Source organism: Oreochromis niloticus, linkage group LG13, assembly GCF_001858045.2.
Source record: "Oreochromis niloticus isolate F11D_XX linkage group LG13, O_niloticus_UMD_NMBU, whole genome shotgun sequence".
Classification (NCBI taxonomy): Eukaryota; Metazoa; Chordata; class Actinopteri; order Cichliformes; family Cichlidae; genus Oreochromis; species Oreochromis niloticus.
In genome coordinates this window covers 7,584,976-7,603,854 of record NC_031978.2, presented here as the reverse complement: position 1 = coordinate 7,603,854, position 18,879 = coordinate 7,584,976, and the positions used below count along the sequence as shown (strand labels likewise).

The 18,879-nt window shown below is 44.4% G+C and overlaps 1 protein-coding gene across 6 annotated transcripts in view; it reads right to left on the bottom strand.

The window, feature by feature from the left end:
• Positions 1-18,879, bottom strand: part of ehbp1 (EH domain binding protein 1) — a 159,240-nt gene continuing 140,361 nt past the window's right edge. For all 6 annotated transcript variants that reach the window (XM_019366884.2, XM_025897774.1, XM_003438236.5 and 3 more), the window contains 4 exons: positions 9,836-9,935; positions 8,863-8,936; positions 1,480-1,594; positions 1-1,150 (listed from right to left, as the gene is read on the bottom strand). In XM_019366884.2, coding sequence (XP_019222429.1) covers positions 1,060-1,150; positions 1,480-1,594; positions 8,863-8,936; positions 9,836-9,935 — 380 coding nt within the window. In that variant the 3' untranslated portion in view covers positions 1-1,059. The remainder of the gene's footprint in view (positions 1,151-1,479; positions 1,595-8,862; positions 8,937-9,835; positions 9,936-18,879) is intronic.

The window sequence follows — 18,879 nt, the reverse complement described above, 5'->3', positions numbered from 1 at the left end:
TGGAGTATGAAATCATAAAGACTTTATTACTGAAGACTTGGGTTATGACACTGGAATAAATAATCAGATAAATGTTCACACGTAAAAAGAACAGCTGCACAAGATGTGGAGCTCTAAGAGATGGAAGCATATTTCTCTTCTTCTGAATACAATAAATAGAAACCAAAAGTCGTTGAGCAAAATGAAACGTGATGGTAGATTCACTTAACAAGCAGCTTATAGGACAAATGGCAATAAATAATATATATATATATATATCTGTTGTTTTCTGACTGCATGACTCCTGATGGAGGAAAAAAAAAGATTCTGGAAGCTGTTGGTCAGAGCAGTGATGAAAATATACAACACAAGTGTTTTTTTTTTTCCTTTCTTTGTTTTGGTAAACTGCTTTCAAGCCAAGACGATAAAAAAGCAATAGGAAAGTCAAGATTTGTGAACGGTAATGCTTCCCAAGTTAAGATATTTTACAAGTAAAAAGTGAGATAATTAAAAGATACAGTCAAGTAATGAAGTAGCTTGAAAAGAGCGATGTTATCTCTTTGTTTTTCTTTAAAAAGTCTGACTGAAAAGTCAACCCACCTCATCATCTTCTGAATATGATGGGGGGAAAAAAGAAAACTGAAAAAAAGAAAACAAATAAGAGTAAAATTTCCCCCATTGTTGTGCTGTACCTCAAATCCACCACAGACTGTGCCTGGTCTCCACATTCAGACGGAGCAGGCTGCACACAGGCTGTGCGCTGCCCTCGTCTCACACGTATTCATGTTTGTTACACACAGGTACCATTCTCGAGAAAGTAAAGCAGAGTTCAAATCAAAAAAAAAAATTAAATAAAATAAAGCGGGACAGTCCGAGTCCGTAAAAAGTTGGTGCAAAGGTGTCGCAGGGCCTCTTCACTCAGCCGAGTCTCTGCGGTTAATCAGACCCGAACATAAACCTCAAAGGGATTCCAATAACTGACAGAAATGTCTCGACTCCACTATCAAATAAAATGATCGATAATAATCATGTGATACATTTCTTTTATCGGCTACATTTGTTGGTTGTGTTTGCTGACAATCACTGAAGGACGCACTTCTCCTCTTTCTTGGCCATCTTGCCTTTGTTCTGCTCCAGCGTCCTCTCCAGGTGCTCGTCCTCCTCCTCAGCCCTGCGGACGGCAAAAGGTCAAAAGGTCAGATGTCTCGGGGTGGGGTTGGGGTAAGGGGAGGGGGGCAGACACAGGTAAAACAGCTGGTGCCACGGTGAACGCCGCTGCACCACCTGTGGAGTGGCCGGGTGCCAGGGGCCACGTTCTGACCTTTTACCCGCCTGCGGCGCCCTGGAAGGGATCCCGCCCGTGCAGGTGCGCTGCAGAGCAGGCTCACCGTGCTTTCTCTACGTCCACAGCTTCTAGGGGACGTCTGTGACGCCACAGGAGCGCCTGCTGTGCTGCTCACAGTGTTTTTATACTTGTGTTCAGTGTTTTTAGTAACTTACTCTTTTTCCTGGGCGTCCAGGTCCCTGACCAGCGCGTCTCGCTTGTTGACCAGTATGACCAGCTCATCCAGCAGGAGCTGCTCCCGTCTCTTCTGGGCCTCCGTCTTCTGCCAGTCTGCAACACAACCAGAGGCCTGCAGTCAGAGGTGGAGACACTGAGGATATTTTTTTTTTGTTAATTTCTAAAAACCTCAGAGACACAGAGGCTGCAGGATGCCTACATCTTCTTCTGGACTGAACCTGTAACTGAAGTGTTTTCAAAAAGATTTTTGGGTTTCCTGGACGTGGCTTCATTTATTTGAGGACTGCAGATGATCAGAAAGACGGAGAAACAGTTTCATCACCTCACTGGCCTGCTGGACTGTGATGGAGCGGGACGTAAATGTGACGTGTGCGCACAGTGATGATGTCATGTTAATGTGAAACTTCTCACAGGTATAAGATGGCTCTTGCTCTTTTATAACCTCTAACTTCTCAGGAACACACAAGCTTTATTAAAGCGGCAGCTCTGCTGAACGACGGCATTCACAATTGTTTGTATTTGTCACATTTTTAAAGTTATACTGAAGTAAATTAAGTTTGAAAGTCTCCTAAATTGAGTTTTAATTGTCCAAAATCCTCCACAGAAACTTATAAATAAATACCAACCCCTGAATGTCACCTCCTCAGCCAAACAACCAAACAAACAAACACACACACGTAGGTGAACCCCTGACTCTCGTCTCTCAGTTCTCCAGGGTCTTTGCAGGAAGGGGCCCCACAGGGCCCCACAGGGTCCAGGTGGGACCCTGATCCAAATCCCCTCAGCCTCTCCCTGGAGGAGGGGGCAGCCCACAGGAGAGCGCTCGCTCCCCCTGGGGCTCGAATATCCGCCTGGCGCCCTCGGCTCTGCATTCACCCAACACCAGGGCAGCGCTCCTCCCTCCCTCACCCCAAAAAACTCACCCCAAACACTCACTGCAACCTTTTTGTGCAATTTAAAACAACCACCACACTTAGCATGCACAGACAGGACAACATATGCTGTACATAAATTAAACTGAATGAGATTCAACTTCTCGTCGTGTCACACACACGGCTGCCAGTTGCAGCGTTTTATCCATTCCACTGCCTCAAAGCTGGAGAAAGGCAGGAAATCTCCTTCTGCTCCTCAGCTCAGTGTGAGAACGTGTCTCCCTCTAAAACCTCCCTCCATCGTTTCATATTAAAATTGAAAAAAAAAAAAAATCTGCTTCGTCCCAGCGAGAATTCAAACAAACCCAAACTGAACTTCTGTGGCGTGTAGGCAACTTCACCCCTCTATCAATATTTAACCGGCTATTGATTCGAGAATAAAAGGAATGTTGTAAAATGTCAGTCCCAAAATAAGTGTGGCTTTATTAAAAATAAATATCCCCCCTCCTCCTCCTCCTCATTGAGTCAAATTGCGGCAGTCAGGCTGTGTGCGTGTCACGCTGGGCCCAGTGGGTTTGTCCTGAAAGGTCTGCGCTCTCTTCATTGGCCCCGCTCGTCCCTTTGAAGTCGACCACAGAGCGAAATGAACACAGTCCCAATATTTGGCTCTCTAGCCCCCCCCTCGTTATTTTTTCCTCTCTCAGGGAAGCAAATTTACTCTCTTCTGGTTTTTGTTCGGGAGTTAAGAAATACTTCAAAATATGTCTGAATCTGCACCTCGAGGGTTTGTTGCGTGTTATATTTATTTATTTTTTAAAACGTGTCGTTATTTAGGAAGAATCAGGACAAAGTGTGGGGGAAAAATGGGTGAGTCATCAGCTTTAGATAACGGAGACAGGAATGTGTGCCATAAATCTCCCACAATCCTCTCTCAGAAGAGGAGGGTTCACGACGAAGGAGGTGGTATTTAAAAAAAAAAAAACTCCTTCAAAGGATTTCTCAGCCAAAAAGCCAAAGACCTGCTGGACCCAGGGTACGCATGGGAGGGGAAGGAGACCCGTGAGTGAGCTCACTGCTGTCAATCACATGTCTCAGAGTCCCGCCCCCCTCATTAGGAAGGTAAACAATAAAAAGAGCCGATGAGCGACGTGACCAGGCAACACCAGAGCGGGGCAGGCTGGGTAACCAGAGACGCAGGAACAAACAAAACAGCCTGCAGCCACTCAGAACCCCCCACCCCCCTTCATGTAAGCCACGCCCCCCTCCATAAGAGAGTGGGAGAGGGAGGTTAAAGACTTAGGAGTGTGTACAACTCACACGGTGGGTGCGTATTCAGATAACTCTCACCGTGCACGCCAGCGGTAACCATGTGAATCTGCACAAGGCACACAAGAATGCGCTGGTTCAAATCCCCATGAACACCCCCCTCTTCTCTCCCTGCTCGCTCTCCCCAACGCTAAATTTATTCAAGAGAGCAAACCGGTCCAAAGCCCCGTTCTCTCAAAGCGGGGCGAGGCCGCCCTTCATGCATCCGTGTCCGTCTGTCTGCCTCGTTTTCTGTTTCACACCAAAATACGGCGACATCACATCGGAGGGTTTCAATCACAGCTTTTTGAGGACACAGACACCAAAATAAAAAATTTATAAACCTTCATTTCTTTGCTTTTTTACCCCCCTCGTCCTCTTTAGGCCCTGAGAGCTGATTTCGGCTGAAATCCAAGTGTCATCAGGGAGAGAAGGGGGGAAGGGGACTGACAATTAAAAAACAGCTAAAAAGCAACAAACACGAAGGTTAAAAATTCCAAGAGAAAAGTTCTCTCCAAATTACTAAGATTGCTTTTGTTGAGGTTCAAATATAAAGGAAAAAAAGTTTATATTGCAGACTGTTTCAGAGCAGTTCATCCTCTACTTGGCCAAGAGATGACTGCATAACTGCATGTGACTTAATCTGCCCATCTATGTGATTTACTCCTGCATTTACTCCTGCATTTACATGCACTCCACCCCTGAACCTTTCCAGACTTTACCCAGGTTCCCAAAGTTTGTGTGATGCTTTGTTGTTCAGACGTGTGGACAAAGTAGCTAATATTGTCGTTAATTCACCTCGCTGAGTGTATTTACACGATTTACTCCCATCTAAGTGCCGGAAACACTGAGCCTCTGGGCGAGTATCAGGTGAGAAAGTTTGGTTTAGCTTCATGGTGTCTGTTTGCCATAAAAACATTTTAGACAATTTTAGTTTTCTGGTCTACGTGTCCAGAAGAAGACTGAGAACATCACTTTAGATACAACAATCAAGTGGTTTTCCACCTGTCTGATCCGGAGGCTGAACCACAGGAAAGATTTTACATCTTTTAAAAAGCTGTAATTTCTTTCCAGGCATGAACGTGAACATTTTCAGCATCTGTTCAGCCTCATGTGACGATTAGCAGCATGTAATACCGCGTTAGCTTCACTACAGGTGGCACCTGTCCTCAACATAAACACCAAGTTAAAACAGCTGGAGACGATGCGAATATTAAACTCCAAGCGTGGACGCACTTCAACCAACACAAACACCCTCGCTGTGAATAGATAATTAAACACATTCGTCTTCTGAATTCACCAAAACTCGAGCCCGGTGACGCGTGGAACGAAGCCTGTTGCTATCGGCCTCTTCAGTCAATGTGCAAGCCTGAAAGAGTTGGCGACATCATCAAAAGTTGCCCATGTGATCGGATTCCACAGTGCACCTAATCAATCAGGGTCTGTAGTGCGCTGTCCCGATGTGTTACAAAGCCCAAATAGATTTACAAATGGGCTGTGTGTGTGTGTGTGTGTGTGTCGGGGGTGTGGAGAGGGATAAGCTCCTGCATAGGATTACATATTGATTTTAAACATATAAAAAAGCTTATCATATCAAACCGTAACAAGGGGAGAAAAAAAAAACAACTTTGGGACTCAGCTATGCATAAATCCCTTTTAGATGGCGAGAGGGCGTCCACTTTAAAAACACACACACACACACACACACACACACACACACGGGCCCTCGAAGGAAGCCAAGACGCCGCTCCGTGTGTGCGTACATAGGTGTGAATCGGTAAGCAGATAAAGAGGGCATAGTGGATCAATTTTTGTGGCAGGGAGATGAGAGCGTGGCATACAGATGGCATTTCCCCGCCTGGCATCACACCAAGACGGTACAAGGAGGTGGTTATCACTGAGCATGCTCATAAACGACATCAACAGGGGCCTGGAAGCCTCGGCCCTGATCCTGACCGTTTTATTCTGCACATTTAATCAAACCTTGAACACCGTTTTAATGTCAAGCAGCTTTAAACTTCAGTTACGGAGCATTTTTATCTTACACTGACTGATGTTTGGATGCTTTAATGACGCACAGGCCCACCAAGTCAAGACCTCTGTGCTGTTAACCTTCACGTGTCAGACTGGGGTCATTTATAGGCGTCGTTGGGATATTTTTAATCATGAAAATCTTTCCTTACAACTTTTCATATTTTACTACAGGGATTGGCCCAGTGCTGTGGCAGGGAAATGCAACTACGTGGACTTATTTATTACCTATAGGAGTGTTTTGTTAAGATTACGGGCTTTTGTTTGATTATAATTTTTCACTCATGATCGCTGCGCTGTGATTTTTCGCAGTGATCATGGTTAATAGACCTAGAGTAGATTTACTGCTGCAGAAACCTCGAGGCAGACACTTGATGTGCAAAGATGAATCAGCATCAGTTACCAAATTATGTTTGAGTGTTTTTGTAAAAATGTAATCTGAATATTCCTCATGCACAGATGACACATTCAATTTAAACAAAAACAGCAGACGTACAGTGACGACACTGTTAATTCACTCAAACATCTTACATGTTACATTTATTGCGATTATTGTGCTGATTTATTGTTTTTTAAAGTTTTGGGATGTGCTAATGTGTAAAATACTGCACTGCTGTGTGTTGATATGAAATTATTTAAATATACAGTTGTTTCTTTCTTCATTCAGTTAGACAAAGCATTGCTGAGGGTCGCACTAGACCATTAGTTGTTCTGTATTTATCAGTTAATATGTGCTGAGATCCAAAGTGCAGGAAAAATACCTGGCACTGTAGTGAATCCTGCAGCTGTTGCCCTACAAACTAGCCCCTCCCTTCCTCCCTCTCTCCCCCTTGTGTGAGTTTAATGTTTCTACATTGTGCCTTTTCACTACATCAGGAATCACTGCTCCGTTAAGATCTTCTAACTCAAACAAACACAAATCTGAGAAAAGTTGAGAAGAATTTGTCCTTTTGCAGAATATCGGCTTCAAAGTTGATTTCAGATGAATCGTCTTCTCCTCCACGCTCCTCTTTCCACCTCAAAGCTTCCCCTCTTTCTTTTCTTCCTCCCCTCCTCCTCGTCCTCTTGTACCCGACTGTCCCAGTAAGCTTACGTCAGCGTCACAAATGTGGAATAAAACATCACGAGTCAAACCTTTGCCTCAGAACAGAGAGGAGGCCGAGCGGCTTAACTTATAATCTCCTGCCTTTAACTTTCATCAAACCCTTAAATGTCTACATCACTGCAGAGACTACTCACAGGATTCTTGTTTCTCTATAACTGCTTACAAATATTACCACATCTGCCGCAGCTGGACGGTAAATCAGCAGATATTTAACATCTTTTCACTCAAAAAGACAAAGACAGAAACTTCAGGTCTTCACACTGACCTGACAATGTGTGTGTGATTCAGCATGTGTGTCAGCTGAGAGGGAGAGGTGTGTTTGATTCAGTGCAGGTACATATTTTTCTCAGCAGGGCGTGTGTGTGTGAGGGCAGGTGTGTTTCTTCTCTCGCTCCGAGTCATCTCTCTCTCTCTCTCTCTCTCTCTCTGTGTGTCATCGACTGGCCAACCAAATCAGCAATTACTCGCACGCCCGACCATCGCTCAATGGACCTGCCCAAGCACCAAATAAGAGCTGGGGAGACGTGCACACACACCAACACACAGAAAACGAAAGGTGGAAACACACCTGTGAGATGTAAACTCACAGACGCAGGCAAACGGAGACCAACAGATCCACACACACACACACACACACACACACACACACACACACACACACCTTTCTTCCCAGCAGCTGACAACTATCTGTGGCTGTGACAGAAAGGCAGAGCCTCTGAATGTTAAGTGCCTCCCTTAGGGAGGAAAATAAGGCCGCTGATAAGTTAGTCAGCTGCAAATCCAACAAGTCCACATGAAGGCAGAGAGGACGGCGGTGACACGGCACACACCACCTCTCCACCTCCAGTCACACACTATCTCTGCTTTCACATCCACATGCGCGCAAGCCATACGAATCCACAACACACACACGAGACAAAGACAAAAATATGGCTCAAAACAATGCACACACATACGGGCGCTTAAAGCAGGCTCGCTGATACAAACACACACTCCGTTATGTGAAGCAGAAAAACCGAAATCCTCCCATTCGACTCCAGCAGGAGCTCGATAAATAAAAATAAATAAAGTGGCCGGAGAAGAGGGAGGAAATCAAGCTGAACGCAGGCAGCGTGGTGCCGGCTGCAGCTCCGCTTTGGATACGCGTGTCTGCCCCCCACCACCCCCACCACCATCTCCTCTTTTGCTAATTAGAATTGATTTATTATGGACCAGGTAGCTTATCAGGTGCCCGTTGAAATTACAATGGGTGTCCGAAGGCTGCGAGGAGAAAGGGGGTGGTTTGTGGGAAGGGGGTGGTGCTGGTCAATGTCGAATGGCAAAATCAATTAGCATTGATTGGCGAAACGTTCATTTTGCCAAAGAGGACGCAGTCGAAGGGGATTAAACTTCCATGGCCCTCTGACAACTTTGATACGACACAATGGCTGCTTTTCTGGCTGCGGTGTAGTTAACAAGCTTTCAACAATATAACTGCATTTCTTTTTTTTAACATTGCAAACACTGAATGCAGCTGTGGTCAGATTCCACATCAGGCATCGGCTAGTCGGGCCTGGCTGAGAAACAGATAGCATTGATCAAGTATCGGGGAGTGAAATCCCTCGCAAGCTCGCATCTTAATCCTCATCAAGCCGAAGCAGAATTCAAATCATCCTGCTTCAGGCTCCCGATGAAGGCTGGCCCCCCCTAACGGGCGGACGCCACGTAGGAAGGACTCAGAAGCAGAGACACAAACCACTTTACTCGAACTCAAGCGACCCTGACAGTCGATTTTACCCTCCTCACTACAAAATGGAAAATGAACTTCAACCATTACTGCCTGTCTCCTGTAGGACTCATTTTGGGAAGTAATTAAACTCTATCCAGATGTTCTGGTAAATTTCAGGAAGATTTAGGAATGAGAGAGTAAAATGAGCTCCTGCTTGTTTTACTTCACTTGTTACATAATCTCCTCAGCTGTGAAAACTGCTGTTTAAAATGCATCTAAAGCTACAAAATTAAGAGTTTAATGTAGACGTGTGCAGCCTCACTCTGTGTGTGTGTCTTACCCTCGATGGCCAGCATGGCTCTCAGCTCTCTGTTCAGCAGTTCGAAACGCCTCTCCAGATCGTGCTCTTTCTCCCTGTGGCAAGTTAGAAAGAGGGGAGACGGGAAACACACACACACAAAGTTCATCAATATGTTAATGACTAAATCATTAAGTACTTAAAGAAACCTGCAATAAACATCGATTCGGCCACTCGCCCGAACCTTCTCCGGCTTCGCATTAATCTACTGCACATAACTGATACTCATAGTGCACAGCCCTGGGTGAAGGTGTGTGTTTGTGTGTGTATGTGTAAGGATAGGAAAAGGGAAATAAGGAGCAGAGTTTGGGGGGTGGGGGTGAAAATGCATTAAAAACAGAAGATGAGGGAGTAGATGTGTATATGCACGTGGCCCTGTGTGGGTATATCTGGCACCCGCAGCACAAATTGAATTCTTTCCTCTTTCAGCCATATTAAAAAATGAGCTAATTCGGCCCCTAATAGAATTTGTCCTTCACAGGCGCCTTTTTCTCTTTGCCTCCACAAAGAGAGAACAGAAAGGGCTAATAATCAGCCCTTCTGTCAATTGGCCACTTTAAAAGCCTCTCCTTTCCCACGATATAATGTGATTATGAATACTTCAGGCTCTCCTCCACTTGCACACTTTGAAATCCCTACAGCCGCAAATGAGGGAAAAAGGCAGCGCGTGTCTCCACCTGTCGCAGCTGACCACATACAAAGAGACTGCAGATAGAGTAGCGATCGCCACATTTCTATTGATTTTATATCCCTTTCTGCATGTAAATCAATGAGCGGATAGACAGAGAGGGGGTGAATGGAGTGGCGAGGACACTCCTGCCCCGTGCAGCTTAGACGAGCTCGATCTAAAGCTCGAGGAGCAGGTTTAAAACGCTTCTCAGCTGCTTTAATTTGACATGTGAGAAATGAAAATGGAAGCAAAGATGAGGCGACAGAGAGGAAGAACAGTACGTACAGCAGAGAGAGCTGGTTCTGTCTCCTGATGAGGGCGTTCTTCTTGTTGACCAGCATGAACCACTCCTGCATCATGGCCTCCTCCTCCTCCTTGTTGTTGCCTGGAAAGAGCACAGAAACACACCAATAAATAAACCAGCAGATACACACGTTACAGGAAATGTTTCAAGAATAAAACGTTGCTCGTTTGTTTTTGTTTTTTTACAGTGGATTGAACCTGACATAAAATTAGAGCACGCCGTGTACACCAGCATATGCACATGAAAAACGATGAGGCAGATAAACGACGGAGCTGCTGCCCCCGCAGAGTCAGTGTGTCCACCAGATATTCATGTGTGGGTGTAAATACTCTCCTCGCTTATGTTCCCTGTGTAAACATTCACCTACTTCACACCATGCCTTCACAACGTCAATACGGCTTCAACCGGGGCGGGATTAACTCGGCGATTACCGTCGAGCGCCTTTACAGAGTGAAGCCTCTCACTGTAGGGCAATACATATCCCACCAATCACTCAGCAGGCCTTCAAAAAAAAAAAAAAAAGTCTCTGGGACTCTCTGCTGCTTAGTGTAATACCTGCTCAACACACACAGAGAGCTAGTGAGGCTCAGATGCATGGCTAATGTAAGCTTTGCCCACGCCTGGGGCTAAAGCTCTATGCTGTAACTTACTTACAAGGTACAATGGGATGCGCACAACTGATACAGACAAAGCACATCGAATGGAAAGCTTCAAATGTTAGCCAGGTAACAGTGACAGCCTCCATCGTGTTTGACCTGGAATAAAGACCAGCTGCCTGGGTGTGGTGTGGACTCCCACTGTGCATCTGCTGGCCTCCGTGTACTAAAACCACATAATCGTAAGGCTTTAAACATACTGGAACCTGCGATCATGCTCAAACCAGAAACTGACAAATGGTAACTAAATGCTCATTGAAGCTCTCAGGTGAGGAAGGGTTGATCAACAGCATTTTCAAGTACGGCCCATAAACATGCACGAAGAGTTATTTAATATTTTTTACTGTTATCAATGTAACTGGAATGAATTAAATTTGGAAACAGGATAATAGTCTGAACATTATCTGGATGGTTACTGTAAATTTGGAACCTATTTATAAAACTTTCTAGATACTGTTTAGTGCATCTCCAGTTAACTAAGTGGGGCTATTTCGGACCAGGTGTGGCAAAGATAATGAGCAGGTGTATTTATACTGAGAAGTCATTCATGATGCTCTAATTTCATGTAGGTCTGGTTAATCCCAGGCTTTTGTTCCAATTTTGATCCTGTAATGATTACATGGTAAGGTTTTACACCAAACCAAAGTGAAAAGACACCTCGGGCGTGTGTCTCAGGATCCAGAGGCTTTGATTAAACTGCAGTATTTGAAACCCTGGGAATCAGGATGGCCTTACTGAGCAGAAACAAAAATAACAACAGTCTCAGCAGTGCTGATTAATAAACACATAATAAAGATGCAAAATGCTACCAGTACAATAATTATTTACTATAATTCTACTGACTATACATTCACAATTTATTCGTGAGTTATTGGTAATGTTATCTATTTAGGTATGATAAAAAGATTATTCCTTTAAAAGGTAAATCTTTACATGTTACCTACAGATGCTATGACTACTTTTTTTAAATAGATGGACAATCAATAAAATTAAAACTAGATTTCCATAAAATAATACTAATCAGCATCTCTTTCTGCTTGGTTTGTTTTAATAATCTCTCACATGTGTTATAAATTAAAATGCTATTTATTCTTTATCGAATCTCGAGGTCAGCTGAACAGTGTCAGCGGCGATAATCCAACAGTCCGCACGAAGCAACGGATGAAAACTGATCGTCTGAGGGCTTACGTTAAGAGGAGGTTCAGCAGCTGCTACAGAAGGTATCCTCACAGAATGAACACAGAGATTTTAAAACATTAATAGTTAAGCTCCCGTTTAACTCTGCAGCGGTGATATGAATCCTTACATTCACTCTGGTAAATGCGGCAAAGGTTTTAAGAAGATTTCCAACATTTATTATCTGAGTATTGTAGCTGTAACCACTGCATCATTTATTTGATGAGAAGCTGTAAATAAATAAATAACTTTGCTTCTTAGGAGACAAGAAAATAAGAAAGAAAGGAATTTTTCCATCAAACACACACACACACACACCAGTGTTCATTGCAGCAGAGGAAGCATCGGGCCACTGCGTCACTGATGACAAAAGGCAAACGCGTGGATGTGTGTGTGGACACCGGTGAGTGTGTGGACATTTGTGATACTCTGAGCCAGCAGATGTATGTAATTTCATTTAGGAGGAGGGAGCGGGAAGGGAGAACGAAAGAAAGAAAGCAAAAAAAAAAAACAAGCGAATGAAAGAAAGCTTCGGGATTTAGCGGAATCACGGGCTCGTGGATTACTGTAGTCAACTTTGAAATGGACGACACTCGGAGGGGGGATAAAGCCGGCGCTGACAGGTCATTGTGCTGCCTCGAAGTCAAATAAAACAAGCAAATAATAATGGCAAATATTAAGCTCCTGTGACATTGTGGCGAGGCGGGCTGGAAGACGAGAGGGGATTATAAAGCTATATCCCCCACCGCTAGCCAGCCAGCTGCTACCAGCCAACCAACAGCCACATTTTATGAAAGGAGGGAGGGGAGGCGAGGGGAGAGGAAGGCAGGGAGGTCAGAGGAAAAGGTGGGAGAAGAGGGAGGAGAAAAGGGTAGAAGGAAGGAGAAAAGGGAGAGATGAGGAGGGGGGAAAAATATTGAATGTGAAAGCAAAATGGGATGACTGGAATGAGGGAGGGAGTGGAGGAGGAAATAATGGCGAGCAGGTGAGTCAGGGGATGGAGGGATGGAGGCAGGAGACTCGACAGCTGCTCAGCATCCACCTCCGACCTCTAGATCCTACCTGACTCTTAAAGAGACAGACTGGGTGCAGATTTATTGTTATAGGTGGGTGCTAAACCTCTTTTCAATTAATGAAGCATGGGAAAATCATGTTTTATTATACCTTTAATTAATGTTTTTGAGCTGTTGGGGGAAGAGCCTTTAAAAAATAAAAAGTTATATAACTACATTGTAATTTTACAGGCCAATTGCATTTAATGAATTATTGAAAAGTCTTCAGATTATTTAAATAGTTTTCTACTAGCTTGACTACTTGATACGACTGAATTAACAAGACAACTGTACGCGATACAGTCATCTTAAACGTAAAAGTAATGGTAGTTTCAGTTTCATGATAATTAAGGCTCTAGTGCTGGGTTGGAGGTTTGATTCCCACTGGTGCAGCACATTCTAAAAACATCTTTGCTCCATAAAAAGCCATATGCTTATAGTGACAACAGACTGCTGAATGTGGTGGTGTATGAAAACAAATGGTGTAAATATCCTTGGCAGCCACCACTGACACTGTGTCTGCGAATCCAGCCTTGGCTCTGACACACTGTGGATCCATGCTGGCTCTCAGGGGGCCATCTTGGATCAAAGCATCTGGCAGTTTGGCAGGGTGCATTCTGGGTCTTGCCGCTCGCCTTACACGCCACTTCTTAGTGCTCAACACAGAGCAGGGCAGAGCAGAAACAGGCCAACTCCAGTGAGACTGAAGCAATGAATTTGGCGTTGGTACAGTGTGTGATGGGGACATCAAAGGGTTAGTGATGAAGATGCACAAGGTTTATCGCCATTAATATCATCTTTCGTGTTACCTCAGCTATCAATGCAGCTGTGCTGGTGAGAAACAAACAAGATACAATCAACTCAGACACACACACAGAGCTGAGATACAACTGATAGACATATCCCAACAACCCCTCTATCTGATTGCCTGTCTTCCTCTTCTCTTGTTTCACTCCTGGTCTCTCAGAAACGCAACGAAGATACAATGACACCAACTGCTGTGTGTGGAGGGAGGCCGCTATCCTCGAGGCATGAAGACAAGGCTGGTTAGCATAGGTCACTGTGTGTTTGGGAGCATCCATATGAGAGATGGTGAGAGAGAAATGAAGAAAGAAATGGAAAGGAGAAAAAAAAGGGGTACAAAGGCAGCCTCTATAGCCAAATAAGATTAAGATGGCAATCTTGGCCAATGTTCCATTCAGTGTTGATAGGAATAATGAAACTCACCCCGAGGTGGTCAAACTGCTGCTGCTGTTGGCCTGAGCTGCTTTGAATTAAGAGCGCCATGCTGCCATGTGCTAAATTTATGAAATTCATGCTTTAGCATTAGTCTTAGTAAGTAAACATTAATTGACTTTAACTGGCATCACTGTATTTTTAATTGGTGACTAAAACATCAACCAGAAGCTGCACTACTGCACTAAACCTGCAATTACTGATAACTTTAGTTTTAAATTATCGGTGTGGAGTTTAGCTTCTTTTAGCTGCTCCCTTATTTACAAGGGGTCGCCGCAGTGGACGGATCTACTTGGATGCTTTGGGGATTTGTGTCTCCTCTTAAACCAGCGATCGATGTTAACCACTGGACTACAGAGCAACATAAAAACCAGATTAGTCACAATGAAAATGCTGAAAATAGGAATGTATGCAGATGTATGTATTTCCTGAGATTGCAATGACACCAGTTGTTTAGTTTAGCCACCACTGTGGAGAAAGCAGAAGTCACAACATAAAAGAATTTTTGCAACAAATTACAAATTTAATTATGAAGTTAATCTGTAAGGGTAATGTTAACTGCTCTCAGCAAACTAATAGTTATTATTGTGATTAATGGCTTCAAACAGCAACATGTGCAGTATTTGCACATGAGATGTTCATTCTAATTCGTATAAATTGCAGTAAGTGGATGAGCAGGGTGTCCTGCATTTGTTCTTCCCTGGAGAAACTTCTGTGCCTTGAAGGAAGCAGCTTGGATAACCGAGGAAAATGAATGCGACAGAAAGAGAAACACATTAAAAGCTGTGATCACAGCATGTTCATCTCAGTCCTTATCCCACCATTTTGTCATTTAATCCAATAGCTGCTAATCCAATTTGTCTATCGGACATATAAAAAGGCAGGGAGGAGGAGGAGAAAGAAGAGGAGGGGAAGGGAGGAGATGGAGCTGAACTTCTCTTCTGTGTTCAAGTCACTTTTTCAATTGCGGTTTATTTAGGGCCGAGCTGCACTTGTGCGTCTCCCCCCATCGTTCTCTCCATCCGAGCGTCAAGCCCGTCTGATATCAGCGGGGATCGGGGGAAGATGAAAGCCAAAGACACATGAAAGAAAATGAGAGAAGGAGGAATAAAAAGAACAGGATGAACATTGTTTCCTGTGATTAGGTAAGAGCTCGTTAAAAGGCTGTCACGGCAGTGATGTGAATATGCATGACAGGGGCCGGCCTAATCAGAGAGGTTTCTGCCGAAGGACCGGAGGGAGGGGGGGAATTGTGTGTAAGTAGCCTACTGAAGACTTGATTTAATTAATGTGAGGAGAGGAGCGTCTTGTTAGGAAAGGAGACAGGGAAGGACAGAGTGAAGCTTGTAAGCAGGAGAGTTTAGGGAGCTCTCAAATTCAGGTTTATCCATAAAACAGTGTCACATCTAAAGCTTACACTCGTCTTTCTCTCCATTTCTGAAAAGCAGAGTAACACTGAAGTCAGAGATGTACTCAAAGCTATGCACACCAAATGTTACAACACTGGTGAGATGTGTAAGAATCAAACTGCCTAGCCACTGCATGTGATTCCTCCTGCTCTCTCCTTTTCTATTCTCCTCTCCTCTGGAGTGGTGCTGAGGGCTATTTTTCCAGGGGAGTCTTGTACGAGGCCTCTTTTAGGTGTCCTCAATGGCACAATGGGTCCTAGCTCATAGAGCAGATTCCTGCTTTATTGAACCTGTGTATAAGGTCTGGTGAATGGAACACATTAACCGATTCACACTCACCTCTTTCCCCTTGCTCCCCCCGGACAGAGAAAAGAGAAAAGTAAAAATTCAGGAAAAAAAAGAAAGAGGAGGGAAAAAAAACCCTCCTCTCACACTGAGGCACAATGAGTGCCTTTTCCACTGGTGTCATTTGTCAACCACTGCTTGCTTTACAACTTACAAAAGAGGTGGAGGTAGGGGAGAGAGAGGAGGAGAAGCAGGAGTGGGGTGCGGCAGAGTTTTGGAGGCACTGAGATTAATTAAATCTGATGCATAATCATAAGCGGGGCTGCAGAATTATTCGTTTCTGATTACACACAATATGCTAACAGGGGAAGCCCGTCTTTCAAAATGCTGATGCTGGAAGAGCAACAGCACAGGCCTGCTGAATGAAGATGAATAATTTCATCATATGATTGTTTTGTTACCATAATCAGTAATAAAAGGAGATCAGGAGGGGATGAGTGTTACGAAATTATGCTGGATAAAAGAATTATTGCCTATTTAACACCTGTTTGGATGTGACTGATCAAACTCTGACTCGGTGCTGTGAACTGTAAACCGAGCAGGAGTAAAATCCAATAAAAACACAGCTGTACCTCTTTGTTGTAGATTTCTGGTTTGCTTTGATGGTGATGATAGTGAACATCAGGTCCCATTAAAGAAGTGCAAAAAAGAGCCAGCTTTAAAAAAATAAAAAAAGATTTATTTGGTAGAATCTTACTCAGAACTTACTCTGGGGAAAAAAAAAAAGAGGCATGATATAAAGTAATTTGAGGCCCTGTATCTTTGACAGTTATCATATGATGGCAAAGTTTTCCATGATGTCATCAGATTTGAAAGAAAAAAAGCTGATTTTTGACAGGGTCCGTTAGGAGGCACTCACTGATAATTGTTGAGAGTGATGGAGACCTGTGGCATCTCTCTGTCTCACTCTCACACACACACACACACACACACACACACACACACAGTCCTGATGATGGAGTCCTGATGATGAGCCTAGTTTGAGGGAGGAGAAGAGTCAGACTGACAAAGCCTAACATGTTATCCTGCTAACATGTTTCTTCCTTTCCATCCGCCACTCTTCACCTCTTTAATCTTTTCTGTGGACTGTTCTAAATATACAGGAACAGAAACGTACGCGCGCGCGCAAACACACCACTGGGTAAACACGTTTGACCTCAGAGGCAACAGTAGAGCAACCTCCAAACACCTCTACCTCAGAAGCTAAGGACAGATGGGAGCTTTGGCAAACAGAGTTCACATAATAGACTGAGTGAGAAGATGAAATGCTCATATTAGGAGGTTTCAGTTTCACACACACACACGCATGCACACTGAACAGCAGCTGAAGAGTATATTTGGACAAGAGAAGTAATTTCTCCTCTTTCAACTTTCTTTAGCGTCTCATTTTAAATATTTAAATCAAACATATTTTATTTGATCACATAAAGGGGCTGAAACGTGCTCAGATCAGAACAAAATAAGTGCCATTCCCAGAGTCTTTTTCTAGGAGAACCAGCCACGCCGTGACAATCACAAATATGCACTCCTCCTCTGCCTCGGCTCACCCCCGAAGCATCTCTTCCTCTCTCCTCCCTCCCCCATCTCCATCAAATTGTGTTTCTGCTACAAATCAATAAACATTATCAGAGAGTGGCAGACTATGGGCTGGTGGAGGCAGCCTCTGTCTGTTAAAGCCCAGACCGCCCGGTCTCTATCACAGCCTGGGTGAGAAGGCCAGGAGGAAACAGAAAGATGCACACAAGAGAGAGAAAGGCGGGCAATGCGAGTCCACGAACGCACACACAAGTTATAGGGATTTACAGTAAACATAAGATGGAAGCAGAGTGCATACAAACTGAGCCACAATCAAACACAGATATGCTCAAACAGAGCATTTGGAGCATATACAGTCCTGCAGAGTGAATTTTCACATCCATACAAACGGAGAAAACAACCACAGCGAGCAGACTGGAAGAGAAAGGAACAGCAGTGAAGCACTGAAGTGTTTAACAATAATCCTAACAGTGCAGCACAGGCTGTTTTGACCATGCCATTCAATGTCAATAAGAAATTAAAGGGGGAAAGAAAAAAAAAAAAAAACACACAGAGTCAGTCTAAAGTCAACAGCGGCTTTAAACACTCCCTAACCCATTAGGCTGCTGTATCACCCACTCTATGCTTGTCAGCTCACTTTAGCTTTAGCGTCAGAAATCCCCACACTCTCCAACGCGCTACACGAACCATTTAACTGAGCCCTAAATAAGATGATTTTCAACTCGTCCCCACTTAGCTTGGGGCTGGAAAAGGAAAATCAGGGGGCCTGCCATACGCCATTTCTCAATTACCTTTCTCATTATTGTCACCCGTGTTCATTACTACTATTATCACCCTTCCTTTTCTGTTGCACCCCCCTGCCCCACTTTAGGCTAGCTCAGGCCGTTGTGGCTGTCGTGTTGGATGAAGAGAGGGGAGAGGCGCGGCAGAATCGAGAGCTTTTTTCAGGGCCGGAGCACTTCAGGTAATTAATATAGCAAGAGGGGGCAGATGAGAGGAGACGGAGAATATGTGAGTGTATGTACGCCTGTGTGTGTGTTTTTGCTGAAATGCCTGATTGGGGAGCTCACCTGCCGATACCCCCTAAAAGGTATTTCATTAGCGGGCCTTTTACCATACAAGCAGAGCAACAAAGCCTCAGTTACGCCTGTCTCCACTCCAACTCGACAGGGCCCTCCAGGACGTCTGTAGCTGTGTGTGGGAAGAGTAAAGAAGAGTGGAGGAGCAGAGAGGAGAGGCTATCCCTGTTCATAATCTCATGACAAAAGGCAAAAAGGCATCATCCTATTACCAGTGTGATCTTCACCAGCTCCTGCTAGCTGCTTTCCACAGGGGGCTCTCTTTTATTATTAAGGTGAGTAGGTGATAGGGAGCAGGAAAGGCGCCCGGCGCCTCCCTATTAGCCCTGGGACAAGAGTCGGTATGAAGGGGGAGAGAAGAGCGGAGAGACCCCATGCTAGGGTCCTGCTTGGAGTCTTTTTCTCTTTCTCAGAATGAGAGCCTTTGCTTGGACCTTCGGGAGGCGGCTTCTATTAGGCTTCAGTGCTACAACACAAAGTGTGAGAGATTCTTCAATCAAGCAGCTCAATGCCAGAAGTGATGATCACTGGGAAAA